This window comes from Xenopus laevis, chromosome 6S (genome assembly GCF_017654675.1).
Source record: "Xenopus laevis strain J_2021 chromosome 6S, Xenopus_laevis_v10.1, whole genome shotgun sequence".
In the NCBI taxonomy this organism is placed as follows: domain Eukaryota; kingdom Metazoa; phylum Chordata; class Amphibia; order Anura; family Pipidae; genus Xenopus; species Xenopus laevis.
In genome coordinates this window covers 39,233,670-39,252,915 of record NC_054382.1, presented here as the reverse complement: position 1 = coordinate 39,252,915, position 19,246 = coordinate 39,233,670, and the positions used below count along the sequence as shown (strand labels likewise).

The window sequence follows — 19,246 nt, the reverse complement described above, 5'->3', positions numbered from 1 at the left end:
GCAGGAAGTGATGTCACACCATGTTAATACTGTAGCTCCTATCCTAAACAAACAGAGTTTATAGAGCTTTTTACTCAGGTATGGTAAAACATTCTACAGAATAAATATAGCATTCTAGCTTGCACTATTGCAGCTAATCTATTGGCAATAAAATGCCTCCGTAGCTTTCCTTCTCCTTTAACCAACCCCTATGCTAACCTTTTAGCCTTGCCATGCTTTTACTTCTTTAAAAATACAGATGTATATGAAGTAGCATTTTGAAGACATTCCATTTGCCTTCTGCTTAGTCCTATTAAAACACTGTCCTAGATATGCTGAAAAAATGCCCTATATAATGTGTCATTTATATAGTTGCCTCTACAACAAAATCTCAAAGATAAGCTAAGAACTAGCCCACACTAGTGCTGAAGATAAATTTTAAGCTTGTGCCCAATTTCTTATTTCAGTTAAGTACAATAATTTTAGTTTGCGTTTCAGTGGCCAGCCAAAAGTGACTCAAGCAGAAGTTAGAGGTAATAAATGTCTCTAGGAAAGAGAATTGTGTTGCTACACATTGACAAAGAATTACACAAAAATGGCTCACCAAAATGTTTACTTTATTAGCAAATTTACAAGTACAATTAGCGGTAACGGTGAAGCTGAAGAGTGTTGCGTCTCTTCCAGCAAGCACGACGTGAGCCACCAATTGTGATGTGAAATTTGTGGCCTTTGCCAAGACCACGGCTTTTCTTGCCAGCTGATGTCAACCCACGCATCTCCCTGTGCTTGTGAACCGACTTTGTGATCCATTGGGTGTCTGGGTTACGTCTGATAGCCTTGTGGAAAGTATCAATAAGTATAACCTCAAAGAATTTGTATGTGGAGTCTTCACCAACCCAGTAAGAGGCAAGGACTCTCAGGCCACCACAATGACGACCAGCACGCTCCTAATAGAGAAAAAAAAAAATTCAGTGAAGTAAAAAAAAAAAATAACACATTAACAGACTTGACGTTTGTGAAACAGAAAATTCTCACCCATTGCACAGAACTATTATAAACATTTGCTTAGAAAAGTATTAAGGCAAGGTTCAAGATGAAACTATGCAATTAGCCAAGATGTTAGCTCTATTACAAAGAAAAATGGCTAGTGCAAGTGTACTGTTGCAAGAAAGGCTTTTTTTTTTTTTGAAGTAAGGGACCAGTTTGTGCAGCATTGAACCAGCCAGCATGTGGGCTGAAAAAATGGATTGTTTGTTATTGGTAGGGATGCACCGAATCCATTATTTTGGATTTGGCCGAATACTGAACCAAATCCCAATTTGCATATGCAAATTAGAGGAGGGACAGGAAAATATTTTTATTTTGTCTGGTGATATATGTAAATTAGGATTTGGTTCAGCCGGGCTGAAGGATTCAGCTGAATCCTGCTGGAAAAAAAAAAAAAAAAGCTAAATCCTGGCCAAATCCCGACTAATCCTGGATTCGGTGCATCCCTAGTTGTTGGCCATGCATATTCTACGGAACAGAGGGGGTATGTATGTCTCCTGCAATTGAGGTGGATCTAGAAAGTATTAAAACACTAAACAGATCAGTTTTTCCACTAACAAATCCATGTCACAAAAACATTAACCCATAAATGATATAAGCAGGCAACCAGAAAATGCTACCTGGAGCTGTCCAATCAATCATGGGTAAATGCACCTGGGCAAACGTTATGACTTATTACATACATGTATAGAGCAAGGCTTCACTGCCCGACATGTTCAGTGCTGCATGCACAATATATGTAACTTTTTGAAAGTGTGAGTGGCAACATCTCCAGCATAATTATTGCATAATACAGCTTTCTACCTGAAGTCATATGTAAACTCCCCCAGGATTAGATTTGCCATACTGGTGCCCTATTCCTTCATCCAGAGCAACATGCAAGTACATCAGAATCACAGCAGTCTAACCAGCCTCTTGCAGTCAATGCTTAGGGACACTTCAGTCTTTTCTCAAGCCAAGTACAGGAAAAGCACTCAAAAGTGCTGGATGTTGCAGTTTCCACACAATACAATGTGATATTATAGACAATGTGTTTAAAATGGGAATTGTATAGAGTTTATTCAGTCAGTGACTGAAACCCAAGCACTGCAGACCTGCAAATAAGTTTAATTTCACTTTTTTTTTATTCAAGAACTGCCATTTATACTCTAAAAGGTGAAGTATATCCCATTTGTGACATAAGCTTGTAGACAATTTGCATAAACACCAACAACTTCTAAAGGTGGCCATAGACACACAGATCCTATCGTACAAATCGAGGATTCGTACGATTTTCAGATCGTGTGTGGCGTGTGCCGACATCTTTCGCCCGGCGGAGATCGGTCGTTTGGTCGATCGGTCAGGTTTGATTTTGACCCGACCGATCCCGCCGGAGCTCATGGCACATCGTAATCTGATCGTTCGGCCATACGGCCGAACAATCAGATTACCCACGATATAGCCATGCCTGTTAATGGCATATCAGGGAAAGATCCGCTCGTTTGGCAACATCACCAAACGAGTGGATCTTTGCATCTATGGCCACCTTAAGAGGCGTTGGGAAATGGTCTGGACAACCATCATTGTTTCAGTCTGTGGAGTCAGATGTGTGTGAAAAGTCAAAGATATTTTAGGTAAGAAATAGAAATGTCAGATGAAGTCGCAGTGTGCATCCGATCCGACTGTCACATGCAGCTTCTTTGGTGCATCCAACTTGATGCCAGCGTTTCATCACATGGCATCGGATCAGACCTAAATCGCCGATGTAGTTCTACCCTTAAAGTTCAGAAACCTCAAACCTAATTTGTGCGGTACATCTATGTTGTGTATAGCCCCATGGTCCTAGAGGAACATTGTTTTGTTTCACTGTGTACTGTACAAACGTATATGGACAATAAACGCACTCTTAGCTGAACAAGCTTATCAGAAAGTTATATTTTCCCCTTTAACAGGTGACAATGTTGCATTGTTGTAAAATATTACACATTGTTATAAGGCACAAAACCAATACTAAGTTACTTCAATAGTACATCACCAGGGTTACTTGGGACAGTATTGGTTCTGGCTATAATCATACATCAAGCAGCAGGGGAGTGTGGAAAGCCTATACTGGACTGGAGAAAAGCTACACCCCCTCAAATATCAAAATATAAGTCAGTGCAATCAGTGTGTTAACAGGCTCCTTAATACAGAAGCTCCCAAAAAAAAAAAAAACTTGGCAACAGTTTTGATTGCAAACCAGCCCTCAAAGCCTTTATTCACAATGGTTTAAACATTTGGGATAATCCATATTGGGGGATAAAAACCAATGAACCAGAGCACAAAGTAATATTAACTGTTACCACAGGTCAATGATTTTAAACCAATTTCTGCATCTTTACAGATTACAAGTATAGCAGGTTGAAAATGAATTTTCCATCAATACTAAAGCTGTAAATATTTCAGGATGCATATATATGAAGAGTCCCTATATATGTGATTATAGCAAAGGTGAAAGTTCGCCATGGCAATTTTCACACTTTAAAGGAATTGTTCAGTGTAAAAATAAACAGGTAAATAAATAGGCTGTGCTAAATATAAAATGTTTCTCATAGTTAGCCAAAAATGTAATGTATAAAGGCTGGAGTGACGATGTGTAACATAATAACCAGAACACTACTTCCTGCTTTTCAGCTCTTTGTTTACACTGACTATTTACCAGGCAGTTACCAGTCAGTGACTTGAGGGGGGCCACAGGGGTCATAACTGTTGCTTTTGAATCAGATCTGAATGTTAAGAATCAATTGCAAACTCACTGAACAGAAGTGTCCCGTGTGGCCCCCCTTAAAGTCACTGACTAACTCAGAATTAGAGAGCTGAAAAGCAGGAAGTAGTGTTCTGAATATTATATTAGTAATTTGCTCTCTCCAGCCTTTATACATTACATTTTTGGCTAACCAGCTATATTAAAAACATTTTATTATTTTGCGCAGCCTATTTACCCAGTTATTTTTACACTGAACTGTTCCTTTAACAAGTCCCATTAGATGACAATCTTTAAAGCATGGAGCCAGAACTACAAGTGCTAATAAAGTTCATGATAGGTCACCTAACAACTGTGCAAACTTACCTCAGCAACAGACTGCAAACTGCGAGCGAACTTGAGCTGATTTATACCATGGTTAACAGGTTTTCCGTAGGTTGCACCTTTGGGGACTGGGCGTTTGCGTCCACCACGGCGAACTCGAATACGGTAGATAACATACCCTATTCAGGGGGGAAAAAAACCTACCATTATTTATTAAAAAAATTTTTTGCAGAGGAACAAGATTCTCAGCCAAATCAAGGGTATAACAGCAGTACTGAAAAGCACCGTTATAGGAAGAAGCAGTTGATTTTAGAGTTTTTGCATTTTTTTTTTAAAAAAAAAGCCTAACTAAAGAAGTAGCTAGAAATGTTGTACATTATGTTTGGGGTTCTGCAACAGCCCAAGGCAACCACAGCCCTTTTAACAGTAAGATCTGTGTCTCCAAAGATTCATTGCACATGCTCTGTGCTGCTGTCACTTACTGAGCTTAGGGACTCACTCAATATACAGTACATAGAATAGAAATGTCAATATAAGGCTGATTAGTAATAAATACAGATAATTACTACATGGTAGCACAGAAAACAGTGCAACTAGCATCAGAATTTAATCATCAGCCCTGTAGCATCAGCTTATATTACAGACAAACCTCATTTTCTGCTTGATAATTTGCAACAACCCTAAGTTTAGCTTCTCAACAGCTGTTCAGAGCCAACTGAGCATGTGAGTGTCGCAGACACTTTCCAAGATGGTGACCCCGTGACAAGTTTGAAGTTCTGGATCATTGCTGCTATTGACAAGCTTGAAACTTCAGGTTGGTGCAATAAGTTCAGTATATAAAATATGGCTTTTTTAGCCATATTCATTTTTAGGGTTTAGTTTGCCTTAAAAAGCCATTACAATTCAGTTACTTTAATACAATCTTAAAAAAAAAATGACATTCTGCTTCCAAATTATGGGAAGGCTATCCCCCCCCCCCCCCACGGACTCCATTTAAAACAAATTCAGTAAACTAAGGGGCCTATTTATCACACTGAAATATTTATAGTGTAAAATAAATGGCAGAATTTATCAAGTTGTGTTTTAATATACTCTGTCCAAATCCCGTAGTTGACACTTATTTTACACCTCAGAGCTAATGTAATCCATTAAAGTAAATAGGAAAATTTCAAATGTTCTGGTGGGGAAACAAAAAGCCATATTCTCACACAGCCGCATCTAGATACATTTATTTACACTCATACCTGGTGATTTTTTTTTTTTTTACACAGCATGATAAATAGGTCCCTAAGAATAAATAAAAGTAGTACTTACCCTGCTTGGCTTTGTAGCCGAGTCTACGAGCTTTATCTGGGCGAGTTGGCCGTGGGGCTCGGTGGAGGGAAGATAACTGGCGGTACTGCCAGCAGCGGACACGCAGAAGGAAACGCATGACATCCGACTGCTTCTTCCTCCATAGCTCTTGCATGTACTTGTAGGCACCCATGCTGGCTTATACTAAGAAACAATAAAACGTTTACAGTCTATGCAGAAACAAACGACTCATTAAAGCTGCAAGTTAATATAGCAAGGATGAAATCATGATGAAAGCTGAAACTGGCAAAGTATTTCATTTCTGTACGTTAAAACATCTTGATTTTATCTCCAGGTTTTCGGGGAAGGGCCATGCAAAATAAACGGTTAACAAACTGCACTGATCACACTTAAAAAGGGGTTCACCTTTGAAATTACATTTTAGTAAGATGTAGAGTGATATTCAGAGACAATTTGCACAGGGTTTTCATTTTGTACTATTAGTTTTCAAGTTATTTAGCTTTTTATTCAGCGGCTCTCCAGTTTGCAGTTTCAGCAATCTGCTTGCTAGGGTCCAGATTCCCCTAGCAACCACACACCGATTAGAATAAGAGACTGGAATATGAATTGGAGAAGACTGAATAGAAAGAGGAGTAGTATAAAAAATAGCAACAAAGAGCATTTGTTTTTAGATGGGGGTCAGTGACCCTCATTTGGAAGCTGGATAGTCAGAAGAAAGCAAACAATTAAAAAATGAAGACCAATTGAAAAGTTGCTTAAAATAGGCCACTCTTTATCATACTAAAAGTTAACCTAAAGGTGAAGCACCCCTTTCACGAGAACAGTGTTACCTTATGGGAAAAGTAACAATAACTAAAGGGACTGTCACACAGAAAGTAGCGTTCAACTACAAGTCCCAACATAGAGACATAGGGAGCTGCAGTAGATGGGTACAATACCATTATTAGAAACTCAAGACACGCAGGATCCAATAAAGAAGAGTCTAAATAGGACTTTCCCATATTAAACTGAAACACGAACACTAAGACATAAACTCTAACACCGTGACAGAAGCCACACACGGACCTGCCACAAACCCACTGTAACGATTAGTGCTGCAGCGACAACCTCCCTTCGTTATACACATGGGTAAGGACTCCGGAGATTCAGGAAGAGACAGCGGCTGTTCTAAGCAGTTTATTTGAGTCAATAAAGCTTTTTACTACGGGCAAAGCAGGCAAACTGGCCACGTAAAGGTTAAGGAAGATAAGCAAATATAAACAAAAGACGGATGGCTAAGAAGCAGCCTGATTAAGAACGGATTCTACGGAAACCATTGGCCTGTATAGCACTAGCTACGCCATTACCTGGTGGCTCGGCAGCCGGAAAGAAAGGACGAGCTTTCCCAGCAGGCCTTATTACAGAAATGAATGACTGCTTCCGGCCGACTCGCTTAGTGCTTGCTGGGATATGTAGTTTAAAAGAATTAGTTCGCGTTTGTGGGACTACGGCGATTTTAGCTAAACGGGCCGGTATAAGAACCAGTTTAGGGGTTGGGGATTTGGGATATTATCTCGTCTTCAGTTCCAAACTTTTATTTCTCGTAGTTATACATTAAGGTTGCATTCTAGTGTTTTTATAGTTTGTCTGAAATACAGTGAAATTGACTATCGCCGTGAATAAACATCCAATATTGTGTATAAAAGCTGATCTGCATGAGGATATTCCCTAATAAATGAAGCGTAATAAATAAATAAATGCTGGGTTCATTGGTAAATACATGTTTTGTGTAAGTAATATCTGAAACAAAACAGTTCAATTAATAATTGACATCAGTGGCGTAACAAGTTGTTACTGGGCCCCATAGCAAATTCAATTTAGGGCCCCAAAATATTTATAAGTTGGCCTATTTTACCAAGATATATTAAAATTGCTAATTAATTAGGGTCTCACTGGGCCCCCTACACTCCTAGGCCCCCCTGCAACCGCAGGGTCTGCTTCCTCTATAGTTACGCCCCTGATTGACATCTTTAATTGAATGTATACAGCACCCTGCATTAGTAGGATATTTATCATTTAGGGTGCGATATAACATCACAGGCGGTTAATCTCTAGCCAGCGCTCCATGCTTCAGTCACATTGGGTTGTACTGGGCCGGCGGGGCACCGGGACAAAACACTATGGGCCCTGCCCTCATGGGCCCCCTACACCCAGGACTCACTCTCCATTAACCAGGGTAGGGCCTGGAGATTCGGCCAAAAGTGGGGTTGCTACCTGGCCGCTATTTTACTGACCTGGTGAGACTTTCTCTGTGAGACTTTCTCTGCACTGAACAGCCAGAAAAAGAAACAAAGATTCTAACTTAATTGGCTTTTACACCATGTAGGAATGCACGCACACATTTACACAGCAAATTTAGAAGTAAAAAGCAGTAATGCAAAATGTTTTTTATTTATGTTAAATAAAGCTTTGTGACAGACCACAAAAACTTGAAACATCTTTCCAAGATAGTGGTTGTTGTAGGCATTGAGTGTTCTTATAAAGTTGTAGTTTAGCACTGAAATATAAACCATTCCTTTTAAAGAGGGAGACATAAATATGCCTTATGCAGGGATATTTTACAAACTTGAATTGTGTCTTTCCTAAGGGCTGTTACACATGGGCATTTTTTTATGCATTTGAGACACAGGTTTGTTTTACTTCATTTGAATTTCATTGCATTTGTTTAGACACTGCATGCTGCATTTTCTTGCCCTTGATGCACATTCAGCTATGATTAGAATAGAAGGTTACATTTGCATGCATATAAACACAATATATGTGGTTTTGAGCTTAGAATGTGTTTAAAAACCACATTTAAAAAAAAAACACCTGTTTGTAAGAGCCCCAAAAATTTTTTATTCGTTTTTGGCACTGGTCTACTTTCTTATAAATGCTCAATGCACATGTACAATGAGCATTTTGTGATGTCACTGCACATCCACAAACACCTAGCATGGCAGCAATCAAAATGGACAGCTCTGCATTGGGAACACTGTCTCAAGGTGGATGGAGAACAGGCCCAAACGCAATTAATTCTTTTAAAGTGGCCTGTACTCACAACGACACATGTGTTCCACCTGTGTTTGCATGCCCCGTCATGAGTACATGGCCATAAAGAGTCGGCTGCATTTAAACCTGTGTCCACTTGCAGTTCAACCCATTAAAACACAGGAGAGTGCAGGAAAAACGCTGGTGAGTTCTAAGGATTCTTACCCCCATGCACAAATTTATAATGCTCTTCTGTGGGGACAGTCCCTGTTGAGCATACTCTGCCTATTTACCTGAATGCATGATGTTAATCCCTCTGAATGGGTCAAATCCTTAAAGGGTAACTTTTGTAAAATAATGAAGTATAATTGTAAACAGGTGAAGTTTTATGCTAAAATAGGAACCCTTTGCAAACAATCTCAAATCAGTTTTAATTAGTTCAGTCCAGTTAAACAAGTGATGTTTAGTCAGTTATTGCTGGTTATAACACCAGAAAACTAGAAAAAAATTAAACCTGTTTTGGAAATTCTTTTTTGATGTGTGGCTGCAAAGATTTCAGCACAGCATGCACAGGTGCTTGGGATTTAAAGAGGATAAAAATATTATGTTTATGAATTCCTCTTCCAAGTGGATGCTCAAAGGTAGAATGATAAGCTACTGATAAGACCCTAAGCTAACCTTAAAGGAGAAGGAAAGGCTAGAATTAAGTAAGCTTTATCAGAAAGGTCTATATAAATACACCAGTAAACCCTTAAAGTAATGCTACTCTGAGTCCTCTGTCAAAAGAAACAAGGCATTCCTTTCCTTCTATTGTGTACACGTGGGCTTCTGTATCAGACTTCCTGTTTTCAGCATAAACCTCCAGGGCAGGGCTTGAGCATGCTCAGTTTGTTCCTCTCCCCCTCCCATCCCTGCTGTAATCTGAGCTCAGAGCTGTAAGTGAGCAGGGAGAGACTCAGGCAGGAAGTGATGTCACACCAAGCTTATATGGCAGCTTCTATCCTAAACAAACACAGACAGTGTCTAGAGCTGTTTACTCAGGTATGGTAAAGTATTCTGCAGAATAAATAGAGCGTTCTAGCTTGCACTATTGTGACTAATCTGTTGGCGATAAACAGTCTTGGAGCTTTCCTTCTCCCCAGGTGTGTCAGCACAAATGAGTTTTGTCACAGATCAACTGTTTACTAGTCTGACTTTCATTTTCTGGTGAGCATTTGCCTGTTCCTTTGTGTTCACTGTATTTAATTCTGTTGGATTCTACGATTTAATGCCAAATAACAAACCTGTGTTGTATTTTAGCTCTCCTAGTCTTCTCAGTAGACTAGAGCTATTCCAAATACCACTTTGCATTTTGTAAGATCATTGATACAGTAAATTGATTAAATAAGTCATGTAAGGGAACTATAAGCAGGTTCTTAGAACATTAGTTCCCAGCTGTAACGTTCAAAGGTGGATTCAATATGACAGATAAAGCACTTGTAAGGCAAAATTAATGGAACTGACACTTTCTTTGTGTGTGTTTTGTAGAATTTTCTTCTTTACAATGGGGAAAGGCAGCAAAGTGGTTGTTTGTGGTTTTGCAGCAGTTGGTAAAACTGCAATCCTAGAGCAGCTACTATATGGAAACTACAGATTAGGTAAGTTTTGTGTGCCATGCAATATGAAAATAATATGATTCAGAAATTCAGGACTTGCATGGAGTAAGCCATATCCGTACAATTTTGACAATGCTGTGATACATTAAATAGTTAGTATTCAGTCATGCTGAATCTGAAACGGAACTGTCAACCTATAAATAACATTTGCTGGGAGATCATTCACATGTGCTAAGTGCTGCCAGCTTTTTGTGGAGGTGATGCCTGGGATCTCCCTGTGATGTCACCGTGCAAATGTGCAATGATGAAGCTATGGGCTCTTACTGACGAGCATTTGAAGCTGCGCTCCCCTGCATTCCGTTTTTCTGCGTTCAGCCGCAGGGGAATAGACGCATTTAGCTTTTTTTCAATTTGGCTGTACTCACACAGGCGCGTGTAGGCGCCGAACACAGTCAGGAAAAATGCAGCATGTTGCGTCTCAACCTGAATTCGGCCCCTACACTCGCATGTGTGAGTACAGCCCCATTGAAAAAAGCTAAATGCGTCTATTCCTGCGCTCCCCTGCAGCTGAACGCAGAACAACGGAACGCAGGGGAGCGCAGCTTCAACCACTCGTCAGTGAGAGCCCTTGCTCTCTTTGGATGTGGAACTGGGGGATTCACTTAAACAAAGAGAGACCAGGGGGTGGGCAGGAATTTCAGGTAAAGCCCGACTAATCCAGGTTGTCAGAACTGCTGAAACCTTACTGTCTGCACCAGAGCAAGCATGGAATTCACTGAGTGTCATTAACACAAAATAAAATTAGATTTACACCAGAAAATCATGACTGCCAGCAGTTTGGAGTTGGAGTAAAGCAATTTTGCCAGTTTAACTCCATCTTTCTGAATATGATATTATTAACATTTAACTTCAACTGGGTGTAAATTGTAATTCAGCTTTATTTGGAAAACTTGGTTCTCAAAGGGGGGGGGATATTCACAAAGGTGGAGTAAACTAATATTAGAATGAATGTGGGGATTTAGTACACTTTCTTATTAAATTGTCCTTCCAGAATGCTACTGAATTTGGCATAGCTAACTTCCCCATAAAAATCTGGAGTACAACTTGTGCCATGTTAGTGGTAAAAGTTTTGCTGGTTTTAATGACATCAGATTCGGAAAGGTGGAGTTCAGCTAGTGTAATTGCTTTATTCAACAAAATGGTTCAGAGTTTCTATAGTAAACAAACATTTTACTGCAATGTAATGCCAACATTCAGTTTAATGCCACTTTTGTGAATTCCCAATTAAAAATACCATGCCAGAGTCCACAAAGCCTGTGTAATCCCACAGTGTTTTTTTATTTCTTTTATTTTATTTATGAATATTTATTTTTTAACCAATGCAACTACATCTATCTTTGTAGGATACAATCTATTCATCTGACATCATCCTGAAAAATATCCCATGTAGTTTAGCTAGATGTGTTAGAGCTCACTCAAATAATTGATTCCAGTGCAAATGAAATCTAATAAAATAACTGAGTGATTATTCAAGAGAGTAAGCTCTAATGCACATAGGTAAAAGAAGCACCCCTCAAAGTCTACAATAGACCTAAATGTTGACTCCTGCATGAAGAGAAAATGAAGAGAGGCAGATGTTGACTGGGCTAGTGAAGATGAACTTAATATTTTCTGAAATAGGTCATACATTTTGCAATTGGTTTTCATTCATTACTATTTTCTGAGTTCTTTAGCTTTTTATTCAGCAGCTCTCCACTTTGCAGTTTCAGCAATCTGGTTGCTAAGGTCCAAATTACCCTAGCAACCATGCACTTATTTGAATAAGAGACTGGGAAATAAATAGGAGAGGCCTTAAATATGATAGAATGACAAGTAAAAAAGTAGCAACAACAATATATTTGTTGCATAGCATTTGTTTTTAGATGGGGTCAGTGACCCTCCCATTTGAAAGCTAAAGAACGTCAGAACAAAAAGGCAAATCATTAAAAAAAAACTATAAAAAAATAAATAATGAAAACCAATTAAAATGTTGCTTAGAATTGGCCATTCTATAACATACTAAAAAGTGAACCACCCCTTTAAGAATTTTTTTTCTTTCAGTATGATGAAGCTTTATGTTCATTTTTCATATTTACTATACTGTACTTCCCCTTTAATAAATGCATACTGATACCTGGATACAAGGCATATCCTTATTGTAGGAAAGGCATGAACTCTGGTACCTGCAGGGCCGCCATCAGAAATCGCAGTGCCCCATACGAAAAAAATTTCTGGGCCCCCTGGGCTGCAATATTTTTATAGTTTATAAAAACGTTAAATACAAATGTCGTGTGCCCTTGCTCTTAAATCTTAATGTAATATAAAATAACATTAAGGGCTTATGTCTCATTCAGTCAATAATATACTCAAAACTGATGAGCCAGTTTTTCAAGCACAAGCTTGAGATGTTGTTTATACATAGAATATCATTTGATCAATTTGCTTAAATATTATACTAGATCTGGAACATATTGAAACCCTGGAAGATGTATATATTGCTACAGTGGAAACAGACCGTGGCGTAAAAGAGCAGTTGCGCCTTTATGATACCCAGGGAGTGCGAGAAGACACTGAATTGCCCAAACACTACTTTTCATTTGCTGATGGCTTTATTCTTGTCTACAGTATCAATTGTTTAGAATCATTCAAGAGAGTTAAACTGTTAAAGAAAGAAGTAGACAAATTCAGCGACAAGAAAGAGGTAGGTATACCTATATGTTATTATGGGGTAATTATAGGCATTTTAGATGAATATAGAACAGAAAAAATGTCTTTGATACTGCACATTATAATATATGAAGGCTACAGACAACGTTTAGATTACACTAGTCAGTTTTATTTGAAGTTGAACTTTCCCTTTAATGAGTAGATTGCGTTTCTCTGCCATAAACAAACATACAGGGATCCTTGCAATCCTAGCCCCTTTGCCGTCTGATGTGGCTTGCTGCTGCCCCCCTCCACGCTTACCTTTTTTTTGTACTGGAGGGGGTCCAGGGAGGACTGGTGGGGGCAGGGTGTTATCACAAAGAAGCACAATTGCGCTCTCTGGGCTAGAAGAGACGAATGTCTGGTTCGAAATTTGAAAAATTTTATTGCCCCTGGTAACCAACTTCATTGGTACAGCGCCCCCTTCAAATATACACGAGACTACATAAATAAGACTCGTGATCTCTACAAACATGTGTGTGATATCTGCTACCAGCACATTCAGACTTTCATTCAGGGCTGGGCCAAGCCAACAGGGCACCCTAGGCAACCTTGGCCAGCCACCTCACTTCCCCCACTCCCATGCGTGTGCGTACCTGTTCGCCCGTGTGCCATGATGTAACATGGGGGAAGGGCTGTGGTGAAACAGGGGAGAGCAGCGTAGGGGAGGAGAGGGGAGAGCAAACAAGGACTAGGGGTAGGCAGAAACCACCCTATTATTGCGCCCTAGGCAGGTGCCTCTTCTGCCTACCCCTAGTTCCGTCCCTGCTTTCATTTACAATATAACAGACACGATTATTGCTAAAAAAAGCCCAAATTAAACTTCCTCCCCTGACAAATTTGTGGAATTTAATTTGTTGCCTAGCGTATTCCCATTTATAATTTTTATTGATTTTCAGTTGTCAGAGAAAAGAATAACGTCAACAAATGGAACAAAGGATCAACGTGCTAGGTACAACATCCATAACTGTAGTCTGATTCTTTAGTCAGTATCGTGACATATTATTCATACACTATTATCCATCTATGATATAGTGAGTCTCCTCTTATCCCATTTCTCCTAGTTCAGCATATTTTGTATCGCTGGTTATTTTAGGGGGGGGGGTTAAGTGATGGAAAGAAGGGAGAATCAGAGATAGAGAAAGGAAGGATAAGAGAGAAAAAGTTTTCGGGTTCTAGCTAAAAAAAAAAAAAAAAAGGTTGAAACATCTTGCGCTCAACAAATGGTACCTCTAGCCTGCAGGTTATCCAGGTACTGGGCCCACGGATGCCACTCCAACTCCCCCTCGTAGCTTCTGTCTTGAAGCCTGTTTCTTATGGATTCCATTGCTCTGATCCAGTTTCTTTGATATCAATTCTTGTCGCCCTGGTTTGTTTGGTTGTTTCCAATTCGCTGATAATAGAGACCTTGCTGCTGTAAGAATGTGATTGGCTAATTTGCAAAATTGTTGAGAGTGCATGGCTCTGATCCTCATTCCTAACAAGAATGTTTGTGGCGTTGCTTGTATAGTGCAATGCAAAACCTCCGAGAGCAGAGGTTACCTAACACATTCCAATAGTTGTAGTTCTCCGAGGACAGCTGTGATTTTATTTAAAGCGATACTGTCACGTTCCTATAGAAATCATAGGAATGTGTCAGTATCAAGTAAATGCTGCACCCGGAATAGTTCCTCTCAAAGCCCCTCGCAAAGCCGCCCCGCGAACCTGTGTGCAGCAGACCGGCTGACACTACTAACAGATCTTCCACATTGCTTCAGTGACACTGGGCTGGGGGCAGAGCGATCCTTCCATAGGCTGAAGTCCTGAAGACAACCTGACTCTCTCTTTTTTCATCAATTCAAAGTCACTGGTTAACATGGACCAGGCCCGGACTGGCAATCTGTGGGTTTTGGCAAATGCCAGAGGGGCTGCTATAAGGTCCCATAGAAAATCAGTATTTAGTGGGCTGGTGGGGCTGTTTGGGCCTCTATGTGGGCTGATTGGGCCTCTGTGTACCTGAAATGCCAGGGCCTATTTTAATTCTCAGTCCGCACCTGACATGGACCATGTTGTGGCCTCGGACCCGATAATTATCTCTCAAGTGTAACTTTTCACTCTGTGGTTATAGTTATTAAATATAAGCTTTCTACACTGTTTTTCTCCGCATTATTCACTTTACACAGCATGATACATGGGCCCCGTTTTTTTTAAAGCCCATTCAGTCAACACCTTGCTTTTACCTGCTTCTTAAGGAGACAATATAAAGTACAAAATGAAAAGTTCAAAAAAGTTTGCAAATGATCTACAAGCTCATAGCAAGCCATTAGCATTCAGTGGTCATTGTTTCAAAACAAACATCGATAGTTTGTATGAAATAGAATTGGTTCATTATCCTTAGGTGCTCATATCCGTAGGTGCCTGGATATGCTAGCGTGTGAGTTATAGTTCAGTACTTAACAGCATATTGAATAAGAACATTACACATGGTGCCACCATTGCAGGTGTGATATAGATGAACTCAATATTAAATACTAACTGTTTCATACACTGATGTAGCTTCCGTTAAGACCTCTGTCTAATTACATCCAACTAACGGCATATCTCTCTTATTCACCTAGGAAGAGACTGTTAAAAGGCATGTAAAGTCTAAAATAGAATAAGGCTAAAAATGCTGTATTTTGTATACTAAATATAAACATGAACTTACTGCACCACAAAGCCTAATCAAACAAATTCTTAATGCTTTCAAAGTTGGCTACAGGGGGTCACCATCTTGTAACTTTGTTAAACATCTTTGTAAGACTAAGACTGTGCACATGCTCAGTGTGGTCTGGGCTGCTTAGGGATCGTCATAAACAAAACTGCATGAGTTCTGCATGGCTGGTAAATAAGGTGGGGGCTCCCCCTGCTGTTCATAAGTATGATGGTTTCCCTGCTCAGCAGTTAGGGACCGTATGAGAATTCCAATCCACAGTAGTAAATGAAGGGAGAATTTCACTGCATACAGTCAGGTTTCTTATAAAATTAAACTATTTTTTTAATTAAAGTATATTGGAGATTTATTTTTCATTAAAGAAAGTAAAAGGGGATTTTATTTTTTTGCCTTTACATGCCCTTTAATGGAAGACTTCTGTTCACAGGATCAGAGGGTATTCATTTTTGGTGGACTTTTTAGTTCAATACTAACAGCAGTTATTATTCACAGTATTGTGATAACATTATTATTTTATAATACAATTGCTTGTGCCACAGGGGGGAGGGGCCCCATCTCTTACAGGAGTCTACCCTGGACACACATGCGGGTCTTTGCCGCGGTTCGTGCCACAGTTTTCAAATAAGCCGACCACTGCTGTACATACGCTAGCAGGTTTAAACCTTTCGCCAATGGCACACTACACTATCGATCAGTTTTTATAAAACCGTTGTACAGACTGCGCGGTAAAAAGGCATGTGTGTCCGGCGCCTAAGGTAATGTTTTTGATATGTAAGTGTTGGCATGGTTGACAAATAAAATTGCCATTTTACCTAATCCCAATATTACAGATTAAGTATTTTATCTGGCTTTCTGGGGATGAAGTCCTATTATGTTTCTTGTTTTACATAATTTATATTAACTATTAGAGCTCCTGAAGCAAATAGTCTTTTTCAGAGTAGTTTTTTTTTATTTATTTTTTTATTTAAGAAATACTGTCATGAAACTTTTAGGTCCCCTTTGGGTTTATACATTTTAAAAAATTTAAAAAATATTTATTTGCTCTGCCTTAGCTAAGCTTTATTAACTTATTCTTCTTATACAGGCTTCTTGAGACAGTAAGGGAAAATTAACCTTTTAGATCAGTGTTTCCCATCCAGTGGCTCATAAGCAACATGTTGCCCACCAACCCCTTGGATGTTGCTCCCAGTGGCCTCAAAGTAGATGCTTATTTTTGAATTCCAGGCTTGATTGGTTGTATAAAAACACATGTACTGCCAATCAGAGCCTCCTGCAGGCTGTCAGTCGACATAGGGGCTACCAAATGGCCAATCACAGCACTTATTTGGCACCCCCAGGAACACTATTCATTCTAGTGTTGCTCCTGAATTCTTTACATCTGATTATTGCTCATGGGTAGAAAAGGTTGGAGACCCCTGTTTTAGAGAGAATATTTTTAGCTTTCCATTTGTCACATGAGACGATAACTATATCTGTAGAATATGTAGTGTAACAAACCTAGTTACCCATATAAGGGTGAACTAGTATCAGATATCTTTATAACCCTTCTGTATTAACAACCCCTCTCCTTTTCTTTTACAAGGTTGTAATTATTGTTTTGGGGAACAAAATGGATCTTGCAGGACAGAGGCAAGTGGACACTGACATGGCACAGCAATGGGCAAAGAGTGAAAGAATGAAGCTATGGGAGGTGTCTGTAACAGACAGGAAGACATTGACAGAACCATTCACATTGCTGGCTAGCAAGCTAAATCAGCTGCAATCCAAATCCACTTTTCCTTTGCCGGGAAGAAAAAGCAAAGGCACACCATCTTCTGATAACTGATAGGCATCATGTTGTTTTTTTATTGACCCCATGCTACTGCACAGAATGAGTAATGAGCATCTGGTGTCATAACGGATACAAACTACTTGCTAATTTGCCTTTTGTCTGTATTTTATAGTTTAGCTTTGACTGAGGTCTGTCTGATTAAATAATTAACATGCTAATGGCATCTCCTGCTCATTTCTGTCCTGTCTAAAAGCTAAAATGTTATTATAGCTACAAATTAGGAATCCGGACAGGACATTGAAAATAATGACAAGGCGATCAGCCATCACCAGCCCTGCCCCACCTCTGACATCATCCGTTCCGCCCCCTGCCCATTTTCCTGTCCCAGAAAAGGTGGCAACCCTACTACAGTCCCAGTAATACTTGGGTCTTCTGAGGGACTAGGGGGGGGATTCTCAGTGTTGCATATAAAGAATTCCCCTGTGCTTATACCAGTTCTATCATAATGCAAGATGATGGTGAGACCAAAATTTGCTTATAATGCTAAAGAATTAAGAAAAATATTCTATATAAATGATTATATTCTGGACCCTGGATTAGTACAGAAGAGGTTTACAGCAGCTGCTAGTAGAACAAACTTTACTTCAGAAAAAACATGGCTGAACTAGCAAGTTGGGAGGAAGGAAAAGGAAGAGAGAGGCAGGTGCTAGGGAAACAATTAGCAGCAGAACTAAAGTATTCTCTAGTGCAAATCCTGTATAAGACCGCAATCTTACTGTTACCTAATATAAAAGACTTTTAGGGGCAGATTTTATTAAGGGTCTAATAGTAAATTCAAATTTTCTTTTGGTCAAAACTCTTAAATTGTGAATTATCAAAAATCTATTTTAATTTTAAGATTTATCAAACCTATACCCTGGGAATAATTAAAATTAGACTATTCGCCACCTAAAACATGCTGAGTTCATGTATAAATCAGTGGGAGAGGAACAGTGACCAATTTAAAGATGTTTGAGTTTTAGGGTCGTTTGAATTTTAAAAACTAGGATGAATTGAAAGACCTGAAAACTCAAATCAAATTTGATTCAAATTCAATCAAACTCTATTTGAGTTGAATATCATCATCATCATCATTTATTTATATAGCGCTGTCAAGATACGCAGTGCTTTACTGCAGTTATAGCAAACAGGGAATAAATGGTGGATAACAGACAAGGATTACAGAGTACAATAGGGTTTACAAACTAAAAGGTTAGGGTACAATTGAGACATTAGGATTGTATAAACAATTTGTCATTTTTGATACACCAATGATTAGTTAAGGTACATCGAATAGGCCTCTTTAAACAGATGGGTCTTTAAGGAGCGCTTGAAAATTTGGAAAGAAGGAGAAAGTCTGACAGCTTGTGGCAGAGAGTTCCAGAGAAAAGCAGAAGCCCGAGAGAAGTCATGTAGACGAGAATGGGCAGAAGTGACCAGAGGAAAAGTGAGGCGAAGATCAGAAGCAGAGCGTAGGTTTGAAGGAGTGTATTTGGAGATTAGAGATGAAATATAGGGAGGGGTTTCATTATTAAGGGCCTTGAATGTGAGTGTAAGTAATTTGAATTTGATTCTAGAAGAGATTGGGAGCCAGTGAAGGGACATACATATGGGAGCAGCTGATGTTGAGCGGCGAGCTAGATGAATGAGTCTAGCGGCCGCGTTTAGAATAGATTGGAGTTGTGAAAGGTGACTTGTTGGAATACCTGTGAGGAGTAAGTTGCAGTAATCAAGGCGGGAGATGATGAGAGACTGAATCAGTGTTTTAGTTGATTCTGAACTGAGATATGGTCGTATTCGAGCAATGTTGCGCAGTTGAATACGGCAAGATTTTGCAAGTGTTTGAATGTGTGGTGAAAAAGACAGATGAGAGTCTAAGATGACTCCTAGGCAGCGTGCCTGTGTGGTGGAATGAAAGGTGTTGTTGTTTACGGTGAGTGATATCTGAGGGGAAGATCTTGGAGGAAATATAATGAGTTCTGTTTTAGAAAGGTTCAGTTTCAGGTGGC

At 39.4% G+C, this 19,246-nt stretch overlaps 2 protein-coding genes across 6 annotated transcripts; one reads left to right on the top strand and one right to left on the bottom strand.

The window, feature by feature from the left end:
* Window positions 1-579: 579 nt before the first annotated feature.
* Window positions 580-6,848, bottom strand: rpl15.S (ribosomal protein L15 S homeolog). Of its 2 annotated transcripts, none has more exons than XM_018269279.2 (4): window positions 6,733-6,848; window positions 5,387-5,569; window positions 4,115-4,251; window positions 580-926 (listed from the first exon to the last, which is right to left on the bottom strand). In XM_018269279.2, the coding sequence occupies exons 2-4, from the start codon at window positions 5,556-5,558 to the stop codon at window positions 621-623; spliced, it is 615 nt and encodes a 204-aa protein (XP_018124768.1). In that variant the 5' UTR covers window positions 5,559-5,569; window positions 6,733-6,848; the 3' UTR covers window positions 580-620. The 2 variants fall into 2 exon arrangements, with proteins under 2 accessions (XP_018124768.1, XP_018124769.1); XM_018269280.2 differs by having other exon boundaries at window positions 6,452-6,743.
* A 1,186-nt stretch (window positions 6,849-8,034) lies between these two features.
* On the top strand, window positions 8,035-17,416 carry nkiras1.S (NFKB inhibitor interacting Ras-like 1 S homeolog). Of its 4 annotated transcripts, XM_018268523.2 has the most exons (5): window positions 8,582-8,599; window positions 9,538-9,601; window positions 9,923-10,032; window positions 12,489-12,730; window positions 17,010-17,416. In XM_018268523.2, the coding sequence occupies exons 3-5, from the start codon at window positions 9,939-9,941 to the stop codon at window positions 17,250-17,252; spliced, it is 579 nt and encodes a 192-aa protein (XP_018124012.1). In that variant the 5' UTR covers window positions 8,582-8,599; window positions 9,538-9,601; window positions 9,923-9,938; the 3' UTR covers window positions 17,253-17,416.
* The last annotated feature ends 1,830 nt before the right edge of the window (window positions 17,417-19,246 follow it).